General features: G+C 41.1%; 1 protein-coding gene across 1 annotated transcript in view; it reads left to right on the top strand.

Annotated features, from left to right (window-relative positions):
• Positions 1-18,202, top strand: part of LOC144269567 (complement factor H-related protein 1-like) — a 118,139-nt gene that overhangs the window by 41,231 nt on the left and 58,706 nt on the right. Inside the window, exons 4-6 of the mRNA XM_077825350.1 lie at positions 4,617-4,793; positions 6,335-6,511; positions 17,219-17,401. Coding sequence (XP_077681476.1) covers positions 4,617-4,793; positions 6,335-6,511; positions 17,219-17,401 — 537 coding nt within the window. The remainder of the gene's footprint in view (positions 1-4,616; positions 4,794-6,334; positions 6,512-17,218; positions 17,402-18,202) is intronic.

The following is an 18,202-nucleotide window of genomic DNA, read 5'->3' as shown; positions in this document are numbered from 1 at the left end:
GGATTTGATAGCAACCTTCAACTACCTGGAAGGGGGTTCCAAAGAGGATGGAGCTAGGCTATTCTCAGTGGTGGCAGGTGACGGAACAAGGAGTAATGGTCTCCAATTGCAGTGGGGGAGGGCTAGGTTGGATATTAGGAAAAAACTATTTCACTAGGAGGGTAGCGAAGCACTGGAATGGGTTACTTAGGGGGGAGATGGTGGAATCTCCATCCTTAGAGGTTTTTAAGGCCTGGCTTGACCATGGCCTGGCTGGGATCATTTAGTTGGGGATCGGTCCTGCTTTGAGCAGGGGATTGGACTAGATGACCTCCTGAGGTCTCTTCCAACCCTAATCTTCTATGATTCTATGATTCTATGTAGACGATGGTGTATTAGTGACCTTGGAACAGTTGGGAAAGGACCACACCCAGTGCTCACTTTGAGGCATTGGTCTGTAAAATAAACTCCCGTGTGAAGTCGGGGCTGTGCAGAAAGCATTTACTGCAGAGAATTCTCTTCATCTCCTGAGACACCTGGTCTCACTGAGGTGACTCCAATCTGTCTTGAGGCTCACTTTTCAATAAGGTCTATGAGAAGTGCTGCCAGTGAGGCAAAAATTAGCACAAACTGTCCATAATATCAGACTGGGCCCAGGAAGGACATACCTGTTTTTTGATGCTTGGAACAGGTATGTGGGCCGATAAACATGGCCATATTGCATCAAACTAATGGTCCATCTATCCCCATATCCTGTCTTCTGTCAGTGGACAGTGCCAGATGGTTCAAAGGGAATGAACAGAACAGGGCAATTACCAAATGATCCATCTCCTGTTGTCCTGTGCCAGCTTCTGGCAGTCAGAGGTGTAGGGATAACCAGAGCATGGGGTAACTTGAACTAGGGATGCTGAGGTTGCAGCAGCACCCCCTGTCTTTAAGTGGTTTCCATCATGCACAGGGTTTACAGTTTTGTTCAATGGCTTTTGGCACCCAACTATAAAAATTGTTCCAACCCCAATGGGGTTGCATCCCTGACCATCTTGGGTAATAGCCATTGATGGACCTACCCTCTAATTCTCTTATAAACCCTGTTTTACTTTCACAATAACCTCCAGCAACGAGTTCCGTGGGTTGACTGTGCATTGTGTGAAGAAGTACTTCCTTATGTTTATTTTAAGCTTACTGCCTATTAATGTAATTGGGTGACCCCTGGTTTTTGTGTTAGGGAAGGGGTAAATAAAACTTACCTATTCACTTTCTCTACCCCATTTGTGATTTTATAGGCCTCTATTATATTCCCCCCTCAGTCATTCTTTTCCAAGATGAACAGTCCCAGTCTTTTTAATCTTTCCTCATGTGGAAGCTGTTCCATATCCCTAATCATTTTTGTTGCCCTTCTCTGTACCTTTTCCAATTCTAATATATGGAGATGGGGCAACCAGAACTGCATGCAGTATTCAAGATGTGGGGGTATCATGAGTTTATATAGTGGCATTATGATATTTTCTATTTTATTATCTATCCCTTTCCTAGTGGTTCCAATAATTCAGTTAGCTTTTTTGACTGCCACTGCACACTGAGCAGATGTTTTCAGAGAACTATCTATGGTGACTCCAAGACCTCTTTCTTGAGTAGTAACAGCTAATTTAGAACCCATCATTTTCTATGAATAGTTGGGATTATGTTTTCCAATGTGCTTTACTATGCACTTCTCAACTTTGAATTTCATCTGTCATTTTGTTGCTCAGTCACCCAGTTTTGTGAGGTCCCTTTGTAACTCTTTGCTGCCAGCTTTGGACTTAACTACCTTAAGTCATTTAGTATCGTCTACAAACTTTGCCACCTCACTGTTTACCCCATTTTCCAGATCATTTATGAATAGGTTGAACAGCACATGTCCTTGAGAGACCCTGCTTTTTTCCTCTTTATATAGTGAAATCTGACTATTTATTCCTACCCTTTATTTCCTATGTTTTAACCAGTTACTGATCCAGGAAAGGACCTTTCCTTTTATCCCATGACTGTTTACTTTGCTTGAGAGCCTTTGGTGTGGGACCTTGTCAAAAGGCTTTCTGAGAGTCCAAGTACACTATATTCACTGAATCACCCTGTCCACATGCTTGTTGATACCCTCAAAGAAATCTAATACATTGGTAAGGAATGATTTCCCTTTACAAAATCTGTGTTCAGTCTTCCCCTACATATGTTTATCTATGTGTCTGACAATTCAGTTCTTGACTATGGTTTCAACCAATTTGTCTGGTCCAGAAGTTAGGCTTACCAGCCTGTAATTAACAGGATTCACTCTAGAGCCTTTAAAAAAAACAACAGTGTTTCATTAGCTATCTTCCAGTCATCTGGTACAGAGGCTGATTTAAGTGATAGGTTACATACCACAGTTAGTAGTTCGGCAATGTAATATTCCTTAATTTATGCTCCTTTCTATTTTCCTCAATAGGATTTGACTTTCAGTTTTAAAGTATAACTTTTTGCCTCCAGTTGCCTCTTTTACTCTGTTTAGCCTTGGTGACACTTTTTTTTATCTTCTTACTGCTTTTTTTTTTAAATTTGGGTGTATACCTTTAGTATGAGCCTTTATTATGGTGTTTTAAAGGAGTTTCCATGTGGTTTGCAGGCTTTTCACTCTTTTCACTGTTACTTTTAATTTCTGCCTAACTAACTTCCTCATTTTTATGTAGTTCCCCTTTTTGAAGTTAAATGCTAGTATGGTGGGTGTCTTTGGTATTTCCCCCCCCCCTACAAGAATGTTAAATTTAATTACAGGTTTCAGAGTAACAGCCGTGTTAGTCTGTATTCGCAAAAAGAAAAGGAGTACTTGTGGCACCTTAGAGACTAACCAATTTATTTGAGCATAAGCTTTCGTGAGCTACAGCTCACTTCATCGGATGCATACTGTAGAAACTGCAGAAGACATTATATACACACAGAGACCATGAAACAATACCTCCTCCCACCCCACTCTCCTGTTGGTAATAGCTTATCTAAAGTGATCACTCTCCTTACAATGTGTATGATAATCAAGTTGGGCCATTTCCAGCACAAATCAAGGTTTTCTCACCCCCCCACCCCCATACACACACAAACTCACTCTCCCGCTGGTAATAGCTCATCCAAACTGACCACTCTCCTTACAATGCTGGAAATGGCCCACCTTGATTATCATACACATTGTAAGGAGACTGGTCAGTTTGGATGAGCTATTACCAGCAGGAGAGTGAGTTTGTGTGTGTGGGAGGGGGGTGAGAAAGCCTGGATTTGTGCTGGAAATGGCCCACCTTGATTATCATGCACATTGTAGGGAGAGTGGTCACTTTGGATGAGCTATTACCAGCAGGAGAGTGAGTTTGTGTGTGTGTGTTTTTGGGGGGGGGGGGCGGGGTGAGAAAACCTGGATTTGTGCTGGAAATGGCCCACCTTGGTTTTCATACACATTGTAAGGAGAGTGGTCACTTTGGATGGGCTATTACCAGCAGGAGAGTGGGGTGGGAGGAGGTATTGTTTCATGGTCTCTGTGTGTATATAATGTTTTCTGCAGTTTCCACAATATGCATCCGATGAAGTGAGCTGTAGCTCATGAAAGCTTATGCTCAAATAAATTGGTTAGTCTCTAAGGTGCCACAAGTACTCCTTTTCTTTTTGCAAATTTAATTACATTATTGTCGCTATTACCGAGTGCTTAGCTAAATTCACCTCTTGGACCAGATCCTGTGCCCCACCAAGGACTCAGCCAAGAATTGCCTCTCCCCTTGTGGGTTCGAAGGAGCCTTCATTAATGGTATCCACTTTATCAACAAGCTGTCCTATTTAATCTTTTGCCTTCCCATTTTGCAGTTTCTTGGGTTCACCATCAGACTGGCATCTCACAGTAACTGTAGGACTATGGCCAAGTCCCAGAGATGGGTGGACCAGTCCTAACTGTAGATTATGACATTGTGTAAATATGGTGCCACATGGCAATGGTGAAGGCATAACCCCTGCTGCATACCAAATGGCTAGTGTCTGGCAGTCAGGACAGGAGGCAGATATTTGCTACCTATTTGTACAGTCTGGCCAAGAAACAAATCAACACCCCTGGACAGTTGGTCCTCGTGTTAGACCACCTCAGTGTCAAAGATGTTACTCAGCACACTGTAATCTAGAGTGGAAGATTGTTCTGCTGGGCCCCTCTCCTGGTCATAAAGGGGTTTGTGTTGTTAGGAGGTCCTCTAACAACTCTCTAAGGTCTGCCCCCATGGTTACCTTCAGGTTCTGTGGAGTCACTTCTGGGACAGACCCAGACTTGCCAAACCTTTCCAGCCCTCCACCATTGGTTCCGTGGCTTTCAGGTCTTCTAAGGAATTTCAAAGGTCTGACTGGGCAACAGGGCTAGATCCCAGGTATTTATTTAAAAAAAAAATGTTTGGTTTTTAAAAACTGCCTCGTGAAACTTATCTTCTGTCCCAGTGATTGCTCCCTCTTTTTTACTTCTCTGAGAAAATGAGACCTCTTCTAGCGCTCTGCCCTGCAGGCCCCATGAAGACCATAGGCACAGCTTTTTTGTATCTGAGCACATTGTTAAACTGGCTTTATTGTGAGCGGGTTTCACTCACTTTCAATTTGTGTGACTATTTTTTCAGAAATGCCATGCAGAGATGCACCTGATGTCCCCCATGCTCAGGCTGAAGGTAGCATAAAGACTAATTATGAACCTGGTGAAACAGTGCGCTATCAGTGCCACCCAGGTTTTATTGCTGTTGGATCACAGGAGGTAACATGTAAAAGAGGGCAGTGGACCCACCTACCTGAATGCCAAGGTACAGTGTGTAGTTTGATTTAATTGTCAGGAACCTATTATAATATTATAGGCACTCAGATACCCAGGGGATGATGATGATTATTTATTTGAATTAGTATAGTTCCTAGGATCCTTAGCCATAGACTAGGGCCCCATTGATTTAGATTCTGTGCAGACGCAGAACAAAAAGACAGTCCCTATACCAATGTGCTTACAATCTAAGTATAAGACAAGAGTCAACAGATGGTTACAGAGTGTATTGGGAGTACAAGGAGACAAGAAGACACTATTGGCTAGCATGACAGACAGTGGTATCAGCACACCAATGGCCTACGTTGTCAATTTTTTTTGTAGGCATCATGGAAAAGGAGAATTTAAAGGTGGGATCTGAAGGAGGATAATTAGGTTACTTTGTGAATGTTTATGGGGAGAGTCTCCCATATGTGAGGGACAGCATGGGAAAAAGCATAAAGATGCTAGTTTGAAAATGGAACACGTGGGCAGTGGAAGCTGGCATCATGGGCCGATTGGAGAGGAGCATTGAGAGTTTGATAGTGAATGACAGATGGTGGGATATTTGATGCAATAGCGAAGCGGGGAGCCAGTGGAGGGATTAAAAGAGGTGGGTGACATGTTCAAAGGGATGGGATCGGAAAATGATCTTTGCAGCAGAATTCTGAATGGATATGACCAGATCAAGAGTGCATTTGTCAAGACCAGAGAGAAGGTTATTTCAGTTATCGAGCTGAGTCAGAGATACAGCTGGAGTAGATCGATACTTTAAGGAGACTGCAGCAGCCAGTTCAAAAATGGAGCTTGAGAGCAGTATATTATGGGATGGAACAAGGGAAATTATAGAAATTTGGGGATCAAGTACCCACGATTTCCTGAGAAGTCTATAGGTATCCCTAAATATACAGTGATTGCTACACAATACACAGGGACAATTCCCCACAAGGTGCACCTGAAGGCAGTGCAGAATACACTGGGATTGGCTACCCACAGTAACCCATGCCTTTTGTTGCATCAGATAGATATATTGATAGACTCGATAAATACTTTAGGATACTTGACTGTTTTGTCCTCTGCTCCTGCAGAGGCAACAGAGGGAGCAGAAAGTTAACACCAAACTCTGTTCCATGGCTGTGCTTCATTCACTGGCAAGGCTGATACACAAATGCTGATAACTTCAGATATGGAAGGAGCTGCGAGAGGATTTGTTGTTTGTCAAATGGAAAAGGACAGAATAGGAAAGCAAATTGTTTTTTCTCCCAGCTGCTAAAAAGAGAACTTAAATGCATTTTTAAAACTATCAAAAAGTTCTGCAGGTTGTTTTAACATATTTCAATTTACTTATTTGTCACAATATAGAGTCCAGTGCTGCAGCCTGTGACTTTTTTTTTTGCCTGAATAAGGAATACAGAATAAATGCTCTCATCTCACATTTACAGATTTGTTTCATTACCTTTGTTATGAGAGTGCCTGGAGTTTTCTTTTATGGGCCATAAAGTATAAGATACTCCACAAAAGTGTTTCACATTGATAAATCTCCCCTTTCAGGTGCAACATGCGGAGATCAACCTGCAGTTGCCAATGCTGAGATCATAGACCAAAGATACAGAAGATATTGGCCTGCTGAAAGAGTTCAGTATCAGTGTCATGAAGGTTTTGAAAGTCATGGACCAAATGATGTCACCTGTATAAACAGGGAATGGTCACAACCTCCAACTTGCGAAGGTAGAGGTTTGAATTTTTATTAAAACAATTCATGCCAGATTGTACCTGCCCAGTATGTGGGTGTCAAGTAAGGCAAGGAGGTTGCAGAATCCCTTCTGAAACATCCCTGGCAAGCAGAGTCTGAATGAATGTCGCTACTACCCTCCTTGGTTGCAGCTCATTTTCCCCAGTCCACGGCTTGTCAGCTCTATGGCCTATTGTGTAGAAGGATGGAGCAGTGGCCCTGCCGCCCTACCCCTTTTAGAACCATGTACCACTAGTAGAGAGAAAGCAGGCCTTACATGCATCTGAGCATAGGGATTGAAATTCTCTCTGGCCACTACGTAAGCTATTCAAAAGTCAGGGAAGGGTCCTGTCATAAATATAAAGGGAAGGGTAAGCCCCTTTAAAATCCCTCCTGGCCAGAGGAAAAATCCTCTCACCTGTAAAGGGTTAAGAAGCTAAAGGTAACCTCGCTGGCACCTGACCAAAATGACCAATGAGGAGACAAGATACTTTCAAAAGCTGGGAGGAGGGAGAGAGAAACAAAGGGTCTGTGTCTGTCTATATGCTGCTTCTGCTGGGGATAGACCTGGAATGGAGTCTTAGAACTTTAGTAAGTAATCTAGCTAGGTATGTGTTAGATTATGATTTCTTTAAATGGCTGAGAAAAGAACTGTGCTGAATAGAATGACTATTCCTGTCTGTGTGTCTTTTTTGTAACTTAAGGTTTTGCCAAGAGGGATTCTCTATGTTTTGAATCTAATTACCCTGTAAGGTATCTACCATCCTGATTTTACAGAGGGGATTTCTTTACTTCTATTAAAAGTCTTCTTGTAAGAAAACTGAATGCTTTTTCATTGTTCTCAGATCCAAGGGTTTGGGTCTGTGGTCACCTATGCAAATTGGTGAGGATTTTTACCAAACCTTTCCCAGGAAGTGGGGTGCAAGGGTTGGGAGGATTTTGGGAGGAAAGACGTGTCCAAACTACGTTTCCCAGTAAACCCAGTTAGGGTTTGGTGGTGGCAGTGGAGATCCAGGGACAAAGGATAAAATTAATTTGTACCTTGGGGAAGTTTTAACCTAAGCTGGTAAAAGTAAGCTTAGGAGGTTTTCATGCAGTTCCCCACATCTGTACCCTAGAGTTCAGAGTGGGGGAGGAAGCTTGACAGGTCCTTGCACCCTTGCCACAAGTGAGCACCTGTATTAGGGCCAAGCAGGATCTGGCCATTAGAATGGGTACAACATTCAGTACTTCACCAGTTCAATGGACAGTTCAAAGAGAGGGGTCATGCAGCCCTGCCCTTAACATGCTTATTATTAATTTTGCCATCTTTGGGTAAAATCACAGTGTCTCCTTCACTCCTCTCATAGTCCATATGGACATCTGTAGGTGACAGAGTCTGCAACTAGTGTCTCCTTTAAAACAGGAAAGGAAAAAACTTTAAAAAAATGAAGTGTAGGAAAAGTTAAATTTGAAATGAATAAAATCAAGGTGATGCAAATATTTTCAGCCAAACAAGCTGACTTTAAGATTTTTCCATTTGGAGAAGTTAGGAAAAAGACTTATATGCTGTTTCTTATGTTTTCAGCCCCTCAATAATTCAAAAGAATTCAGAAGTCTGTCTTGTTCATCTTTTTTGAAGGATGTGGAGGGAAGTTCTGGTGTCCCTTGAAATCCCAACCCATTCCTGTCAGCAATATTCTCTTTGATATTCTCTTTGTGACTAGGGCTGCAGCTGATTCAAGTGCGGATAAAACTGATCATTGATAAAAATGTTAAATAGCATAAGCCCAAGGACCGATCCCTACAGGATCCTAGTAGAGACACACTTGCTTGATGATGATTCCCGTTACAGTTTTAGTTTGAGAGCTATCAGTTAGCCAGTTTTTAATCAATTTAATATATGACATGTTAATTTTGTATTGTTCTAGTTTTTTAATCAAATTGTCATGGAGTACCAAGTCAAATGTTTTACAGAAGTCTAAGTCTGTTACATCACTACTTAACAAAACTTGTAATTGCATCAAAGATATATCAGTTTCGTTTGACAGGATCTATTGTCTATAGACCGAGGGTATTTCAGATTAATTATATTAATCTCTGAAGTTAAAAAGGTTTTTCAATTGGTTTTCTACAATTAAAAAGGTTCTGATAAACTAAACACAATAAAGTATATACCTTGCCTGGAGGATCTGAACAGAAATGATACACAGCTAATGAAATGTCATTAAAGATTTGGTTAAACTGAAGTATTTCTTGGAAATGTCAGTGCCTGTAAATGTGCCCATGTATCTTTTCAGATATGACGTGGACCTCCATCTGCAGTTACTAATGGTCAGATTCTAGAGTATGGAAACCAAAGGTATTTGCCTGGTGAGAGAGTGCGCTATCAATGTCAACAAGGGCTGAGCCTCATTGGGTCACAGACAGTGACATGTCAGAAGCAAAAATGGTCAGAACCACCAGAATGCAGAGGTATTTTATTTTATTATTTATACATATCCTAAAAATGAAGATACTGTTGGAATCAAAAGCTGCATTCATACTAAGAAGCTTGTACTTCTCTCTGTATCTTTCTCCTTATATTACAGAGATTGGGAACCTTTGGCACGCAGCCTGCCAGGGTAAGCCCCCTGGCGGGCTTGGCCGGTTTGTTTACCTGCTGCGTCTGCAGGGTCGGCTGATCGCAGCTCCCACTGGCTGCGGTTCTGTGCTCCAGGCGAATGGGGGCTGCAGGAAGCAGCACGGGCTGAGGAATGTGCTGGGCGCCGCTTCCCACAGCCCCCATTGGCCTGGAATGGCGAACCGAGGCCATTGGGAGCTGCAATTGGCTGAACCTGCGGATGCGGCAAGTAAACAAACTGGCCCGGCCCACCGGGGGCTTACTCTGGCAGGCCGTGTGCCAAAGGTTACCGATCCCTGTTATATTATGTGACTTGCAAAACATGCACCATAAAAAGAAATATATTCTTCATCATGCTAAGGGCCACAGATCCATTATGATGGTTACTTCATTCTGCTTGCTGGAGTTTTTCCCCTCAGTACTGCTTCCTCTTCTGAAGAGCTGCAGTGACAGGTCCGTACAGTCTTCTGAGGGAAAGCGAGGCCAAAAAAGCCAAAGGCCAAAAGGAAGTTCTGTGTCTCCTGCTTCATCCCACCCCACTTTTTGAGTAGCTCATTGGGAAGCTCTGTGTTCTCGATGAACAGAATGGAGTTTCCATCTCACAGCCCAGTCTGGGTTGGGGTCAGCTTGAAGTATGTCCAGGCACGAAAGATAGAAGGCAGGCAAGGAAAATGCAGTTCTGATTCCAACATGCAGGAAGCATTTCAGCAGCCCAGGTGTAATCACCTCTGTTCCCTCCAGCAGATGGAGAAAGGGGCAGGTGGAATTTGAAAAGCCAGCTCCAGTGGCAAGTAGTTCCCACTTCCATGCCCCCATCTTCAAAATAGCAACACCAGAAAGACAGGTTTCAGAGTAACAGCCGTGTTAGTCTGTATTCGCAAAAAGAAAAGGAGTCCTTGTGGCACCTTAGAGACTAACCAATTTATTTGAGCATGAGCTTTCGTGTGAGCTGTAGCTCACGAAAGCTCATGCTCAAATAAATTGGTTAGTCTCTAAGGTGCCACAAGGACTCCTTTTCTTTTTACCAGAAAGACAGTGCAGCAGACTGAAGATTGCAATGGCTCCACCTCATATAGGATCACGGAAAGGCAGCATTAGACACAACATGCACAGTGCCACCACCATGTAGCTGGTTAAGGGGCATTTTTGCCCAGACCCCATCCCACTCCTGCCACTTGTCAAGGGTCTCCTAGAGGTCTCCCACAATATTTCAGGCTCAAGCCTTCAGAGGAAATGCAGACCCAGGTAAACCCCATGTGTCAGAAAGGGGTAGAGCATGGAGACCTCCCATCTTGGGCAAGTCAGTCCTAAGGATCAGGCTTCTGGAGAGTTCATTTTTGAGCCCAAACCATTCCTTGAGAGAGCCATAGGCAAGCCCCAGAGTGGGACGTGAGTCATTAAGCCAAATCTCTTTGTGGGGAGGGAAAACCCTACTTATTCAAAATATTTTTTGAACAATCCCTGAGCCCAATTTCTTGCCTCCCTCTGAAACAGGAGCATAGACCTGTCCCAGGGACTCTTCTCAATTGATGGGTCTAAGTTTAATAAAATAGTCACAAGTGCTCTCTTTCTATAATATAATCTTTTCATCCTTCCCAAAACTGGGAAAGAACATGCCCAAAAAATAAAAAAGAATTCAGGTTTCACACTTGGTTTTCCCCATACACAATCTTCCTAGGTTCAGTCTCAGCACATGAAGTTTAATGGTTTCAGCATCCAGATTCAGAATACCTGCAGCTTTCAGCCTTTAAATTAACAGCATAACAATTGCAGTATACTGCCCTCAGCTTCCCTGTCTGATTATCCTGGCATTAGTTCTTAACTAGTTCCAGTTTACAGGCCTCAGCCCCACCAGCACACACAAGGCTCCCACTCTTCTGGAATCATCCACACCTTACAAACTGAAGAAACCTGTTTTTATTTGGCCCTTCCTCTGTCCTCATTGACCCAGACTCTGTTTCCTCACCTAGTGTTTCAAATCAAATCTGGGGAATTAGTTCTTGCTTTTCCTGGCTAACTGTTGTCATGACAACCCCAACTAATTTCCCAATGTCAGCGCTTGCTAAACCTCTGGGACTCATTTAATTCCCAACAAAAATGAAATAGGAAGTAGAACAACAAAATTTTGCAGCATATACAGACATAAAGCAGAGGGGTACAAATACCAAAATCGAATATGATCTCTCATACTCCATCTCCATTTGTATCTCATTCACTCACTCATGCCACTTGCAACAAAAGAGTTTTATCAACAATAGAAATTTCTTAAAGGGAAAACACCTCCTCAATGTATATCGCACCACAAAGTCCCAGACCACTCTGTCACAGGGCCAAATGCCTAAGACCAAAGGGTGAAAAGGGGGTGTCAAGAAATCTTCCTTTCCAGGGAAGGAAGGCCTGATGTCTGAATCTGTGTCAGAGGATTACAAACAAGTGCATGAGGGATATATAGCTATAGTTTATCTGAGGCAACCTTGGACCTTCTGAGGAACTTTTATAGCATTCCAACTGAAAGAATCTAGCCTTTGTTTATTTTTAACAAACATTCCCATTTTACCATATCACAGATAATTCCCCCCTTTTGCACAGGGATGTCAGCTTTTTCAACTCCATTTGGTCTCAAAAGTCTTCCAAAGGTCCAATAATATTAATAATGGTTTTAAGGAAGAAGAAAACATACTCCTATCTCTTTCTGGACAATTCTACTGGTCAGGGCTTTGTACAGACTGTGAGACCAAGAGACTTATTTAGGGGGAGCTCATCAAGCTTCTAGGTTGACTGGCCAATATCCACCCTATGCCTTCAAAGTTTCTGAACCCATGTTGCTTACTGAAAGAAATGTGACTGTATTGATTTTATAAATGTTACTAAAACTATTAAACAAATTAAAATAAAACCAAGAAAACATATCACCAAAGCTAAGTTGCTATTTCATTAAACTAAACTAAAAGTAAAGTGTTACAACAATCTAATAAAAATAAAATTAATGAAAGTTCAAGAAATCAACAAATTAGTCTCAATATTGGATTGAAATTAAATAATCAAATTAGTCAAATCATCAAATTAATGCAAAAAAAATTTCACATAAATTCTAAGAAGGAGTCTGAGGAGATGGCTGTCCATTTCATTGTAAATCCCAAGTAAGGAATTTTACCAAAGTCAATTAAATATATAACTTTGCACTGGTTAAATAGATAATAATTTGGTTTCAGTATTAAGATAATGTCTGAATCGCAATCCCAGAGCCAAATACAAAGCTTCTTCCATCTAGTATAGTGGTTAATACTTTCCTCTCACATCGACAGAGATATTATAATTCAGACTTTAACGGAACACTCTTGATAAGGAGAAGTTTGACAACTATCAGAAGTTACCAGACAAGTTATCATAAATGACAATATCAAATCTCTCAGGACTTTTAAACATAGAATGCAGAACCCACTCTCTAATAAATAAGTTCTATGAGACATTATTTGGGCTGTGTTAACATAGGGAAATTTTCTTCTGGTGGTTTCCCCATGAAGACTTTATGGGTAGTGTTCTACATAAGCATGCTTACAACCACAATTCCACACCCTAAAATTAAATAATATTAAACAGCTGGGATGTCTCGCAAGGGAGCTCAGCCTTACACTTGATTCTTATTGTTTGTGAAAGTTGCTTACTCAACCTTGATGTACCTCCCCCCTCATAGTGAGAGGCCTACCTTGGAGCCATGCAACTTGATGCAATCAGCTTTGAATTAGGTCATCTTTAGTGAGTATCAACTTGGAAAAGCCCCCCTTAAATTAGCAATTTTAAAAATATTTGGTGTTTTCCATAACACAGAGATTGATGTCTGTGGCCCACCCCAAAAATATAAAAAATCCAGATACATGAGACCGCTTTTGAGGAAGCTGGCATGGTTTTATCTGGGCGAAAATTCTTAAGATGATATTATGTCATCATTTTATGGAAATTTCAACATAAAAATACTATAAACATAGCTAATTGAGAGAGAACCCTAGCAATGGCCAGTTACTCAGCATTCTTCCATCAGAAAAATTTAAAATAAGTTCAAACTTCTTATCAGCCCAAGTAGCTGGGGAGCCAGGTAGCCCGCCCACCCAACTAGAGCCTCTGGGAAACCCAAAAGCTGTACATTCCATTGCTTTGTTTAGAAACAAAAAATCAGAAAAATAAGTGATATGGTTCCTCTTCCATTAGCTATAAAGTTATCGTACTCTTAGAGTAAATGTTAACATCCTCTGCTCATTAAAATTATTATTTTTAATAATGTGGCAATAATGTGAGTGTGCTTATGGTGTTGCCATTTACCTTTTATTTGCAGGAAAATACTATGAAAATGTAATTTGAAGCTGGAGGTGGTAATGCAGTTAAAGAAGTAGAATATATTCTATAATCTCTCTGGTTTCAGAGCGGTAGCCATGATATCTGTATCAGCAAAGACAACAAGAAGTCCTTGTGGCACCTTAGAGACTAACACGTTTATTTGGGTATAAGCTTTTGTGGGCTAAAACCCACTTCATGCCCATGAAAGCTTACGCCCAAATAAATGTGTTTGTCTCTAAAGTGCCACAAGGACTCCTCGTTATAATCTCTCTCTGGCAGAAGCAATGTAGTCTTGAAAAAGAGTAAGACCTTCTTCTTCAGCTGCCACCAGTATCATTACGATTGGAATGGTTTATTTTTAATAGCAGTTTATTGGTTTATATACATTAAAGTCAAAATCATACTATAAATGTAAACCATTTTAAGTAATTATGACTTTTATAAAAAATAAATGAAAAGTTAAATTGATGAAATATGAACAAAATGTAAAAGGTCTTTTAAAAGTCTAAGTTAACTTCTAAATTCAGGAAAAAAATACAGTTTCTTTAAACATTGCCCCACCATTTAAAGTGCTATAGACTGCATTTGATTTTAGGAAACCATAGCTATTTGGGCAGCTATTTAGGAAACCTGCTTATTTGGGCAGGAAAATTCATAGAGTCCAAGGTCAGAAGGATACGATTTGATAATCTAGTGTGACGTATAACACAGGCCATAGACCTTCCCCAAAATAGTAGTATTAGGGACCCATTGTGCTAGGCACTGTAGCCATATCCATAAAGAGACCACCCCTGCCTCAAAGAGCTTATGAATCTTCCTTTACTAATAACTAGAGTAGACAGAAACATTTCCAACTAATTTTTTTCAGCAGAAAGATCTTTTCTCTCAACACACACATTTTCCACAAATATAATATTTTAATTTTCCAGTTCTTTTGACAATAAAATAAAACCAGGGTATTTCTGTTAATATTTTTTTTTGGGGGGGAGGGGGACAGGGGGAAACAATCATATATTGCAGTCCCTGCTCTCAGTACAGAGCCTGTTGCCCTTTAGTTCCTTCTGGAAAGAGAACAGAAAGGGGAGGGGCCTTGGCTCACACTGGCTAGAGGATCTGGCCAGCCACAAAAGGGAGAACACTCCCCTTGTATTGCCAACCCAAGCATTCAGTAATTATGAATAAGGCCTGCTAAACTCATCAGATGCACTAAACAATGATAAAATATTTAAAAATAATAAATCTGGGGTCTGTTTGTCTTCTGTTTTTTTTTAACCCTCTGGGCCAAGTTTTCAAGTGCTCCTCCACATCCATGAGGTTTATCATCTTTTTATTTTTTTAATGACAGCTGAAATTCTCACATAATAACAGGTTTCAGAGTAACAGCCGTGTTAGTCTGTATTCGCAAAAAGAAAAGGAGTACTTGTGGCACCTTAGAGACTAACCAATTTATTTGAGCATGAGCTTTCGTGAGCTACAGCTCACTTCATCAGATGCATACCGTGGAAACTGCAGCAGACTTTATATATGATGTCAAGAATTATAACATTCATAAACCAGTCGGAGAACACTTCAATCTCTCTGGTCACGCAATCACAGACATGAAGGTCGCTATCTTAAAACAAAAAAACTTCAAATCCAGACTCCAGCGAGAAACTGCTGAATTGGAATTCATTTGCAAATTGGATACTATTAATTTAGGCTTAAATAGAGACTGGGAGTGGCTAAGTCATTATGCAAGGTAGCCTATTTCCTCTTGTTTTTTCCTCCCCCCCCCCCAGATGTTCTGGTTTAACTTGGGTTTAAACTTGGAGAGTGGTCAGTTTGGATGAGCTATTACCAGCAGGAGAGTGAGTTTGTGTGTGTATGGGGGTGGGTTTTTGGAGGGGGGTGAGGGAGTGAGAGAACCTGGATTTGTGCAGGAAATGGCCTAACTTCATTATCATGCACATTGTGTAAAGAGTTGTCACTTTGGATGGGCTATCACCAGCAGGAGAGTGAATTTGTGTGGGGGGGTGGAGGGTGAGAAAACCTGGATTTGTGCTGGAAATGGCCTAACCTGAAGATTACTTTAGATAAGCTATTACCAGCAGGACAGTGGGGTGGGAGGAGGTATTGTTTCATATTCTCTGTGTATATATAAAGTCTGCTGCAGTTTCCACGGTATGCATCTGATGAAGTGAGCTGTAGCTCACGAAAGCTCATGCTCAAATAAATTGGTTAGTCTCTAAGGTGCCACAAGTACTCCTTTTCTTTTCACATAATAACATAACTCCAGGAGTTGGAATTAAAAAAAAAAAAACAGCACATGAAATACCATGTAACTCATCATAAAATCCTGAGAGTTGGCAACACCGCCCCCTCTTTCCTTAGGGGTGGTGCAGCATGCACAGACCCCCTGTGCATCATTGAGCTCAGGAGGTGTTCCCTCCCTATGGCACAGTGGCTTCCAGAATTCTCCTTAGGGTGGAAAGGCTACACATGGCTCCAAACGTGGGCCAGTGCCTTCAAGCATGGGGCCAGTTCCTCAGCTGTGCCGAGTAGAAGGTAAGCACAGCTGAGGATGAGTGGGGGAAAAGTGGCTTTGAGCCTGGTTCTGAGGCCAATGATGGTTGAAAAACCATAAGAGACAACTCCTCAGCTCAGAACTGGCTAGGGGTACATGCTGCAGGTCATCTCTGCCCCAACAGAATCCCTCCAGACACTGCCTTTTTCAGCTGATGACTTCCCCATGCAGAAACAATCCCTTGCAGCCCCTTTAGCCACTCTGGGCTATTTTACTAATCAAATCATTATCGTTTGATATTTATTGAGAGTAACTATCAAATGATGAGTGGTGCTTCTCTTTCCTATATTTGTATAATCCATTATTAATCTGTTGGGCCCAAGGCCTTTTCCAGAGAGCGAAGCATTAACTCCATTCATGATTACATCACTTCTTATTAATACCATTGGTTTTTCTCCTTGGCATCTTTCCTTTTCTTATTTTCCTCCTCTTTTTCTCTTTTGTTTAATTTCTTTGTTGAACTCTCATTGCTCATTTTCTTATCTAGTCAGTATTTCTTCCTTATTTCATTTTGTGTTTTATGTTACACTTTTTAACCCGTTTTCTCCATTTCTCTCCTTAACTTGAATCCTCTTACCTAGTTTTTACCCTCCATCTCTCATCTCTCTTAATTCTCTTTCCTCCTCCTCCTCTCAATACTTAGTCACCACAGGAAGAGTATCTAATGCTCTAATGTACTCAACCACTGTCTGAAATACCTCAGTGGTTAACATGTTCATGGAGAAATGAGGCTCTGCCCAGGCCAGTGACTACTTGAGTGACAAGAAGTGGGAACACTAGCACAAATAAGAAGCCTCAGCACAAGATGAATTGTGTCAAAGCCTCCTTCACTTTGTGCGTCAAATATTAAGTTGGAATGGTGTGATTAGTATGGTGGAAATAACTGGCAAGCCAAAGGATTTCGAAACAGGATACATTCCCTGCTTCAAAGTCCACCCAGAACCAATTCATGAAGAGCTAGAGCATCTTGTTACCCTAGTTTGCCATCAGTTTCATACAGTACTGCTGCAACTTGAATGTCCGTATGACTTTTAATATTTTGGTTTCTGTTCCAGTATCAGGATAGATGTTTTTCACTTTTTCCTTTGATTTTTCCTGGTCTCCAAATTAGAGTGAATTGATAGTGCTGTACTGTCATATTACAGGATTTACAGTAACTAAATGCTGCCCAGTAGTTTTATTTTCTATTTCTATACTTCATTTCAGAGGCTGGTGGAAAGTGTGGGCCTCCACCAAGAATTGACAATGGAGACATTGTTTCATTCCCATTAAAACAATATGTACTAAATTCAACAGTGGAATATAAATGCAAAAGTTTGCATATATTGAAGGGACCTCAAAGTGTTAGATGTGACTCTGGACAATGGACAGACCCACCGGTTTGCTTAGGTATGTACAAAAATCAATTATATGAAAAAGGACAGTAGTGAGTTATGAAGCTGTGTTATTTTTTAAGATGAACAACGCTGCCTGCTTACACACAATACACATAGCCAGAGTATGAGACTAGAAGCAGAGGTGAAACCCATGGAGATGGAGGTGGAAAATAACCAGAAAGGATTCTGAGTGCCAATAAGTACATGCCCCATAAAGCAGTGAATGGGAAAACCTGCCAGTGATTGTCTTCTTTACACACAGAGAATATGGAATTTGTTGCCTCCTTTCCTGGAGTCCCTTAGAATTCAGTTAGTTAATAATTAGGGATGATAGAATGTGGAAAGGAGGAAAGAGGAAAAATTTAGTAGACTCTGTATTTGGGCTCTGGTAATTGTTGGCAACACAGAACTCAGGCTAACACTAGTACCTATCTACATATCAGAGCCATTCCTGTTTCTGTCTCTAAAGTCTGGGGCTTTTGTTACATTTCATTACACAAGAGTCGTCTTCATCAGCATCTTTACATTCTTATGAGAAAAGGTTCAAATGAGGGTGGGGTAGGAGCGATTCCATATTTCCACGATTGTGCATAGCTTCTTGTGTAATGCTCTGTCCATGTGATGAGAATGTTGCTTCTGTTTCTGCTCCTGATGCTCACTGCAGAATTCTAGCCCTGAAGTTCTGGGTCTTATTTATGTAAAGATTTCACAACAGTGAAATGGGACAGATTCTGGGCCCTGCTAGGGTCACTGTGAAATATTGGAAAAGCAAAAATATTATAATTTATTTATTATCATTTATTACAATTTATTA

This window comes from Eretmochelys imbricata, chromosome 8, assembly GCF_965152235.1.
Source record: "Eretmochelys imbricata isolate rEreImb1 chromosome 8, rEreImb1.hap1, whole genome shotgun sequence".
NCBI lineage: Eukaryota > Metazoa > Chordata > Testudines > Cheloniidae > Eretmochelys > Eretmochelys imbricata.
Note: the sequence above shows the minus strand (reverse complement) of the source record. Positions and strands in the feature narration are given on the sequence as shown.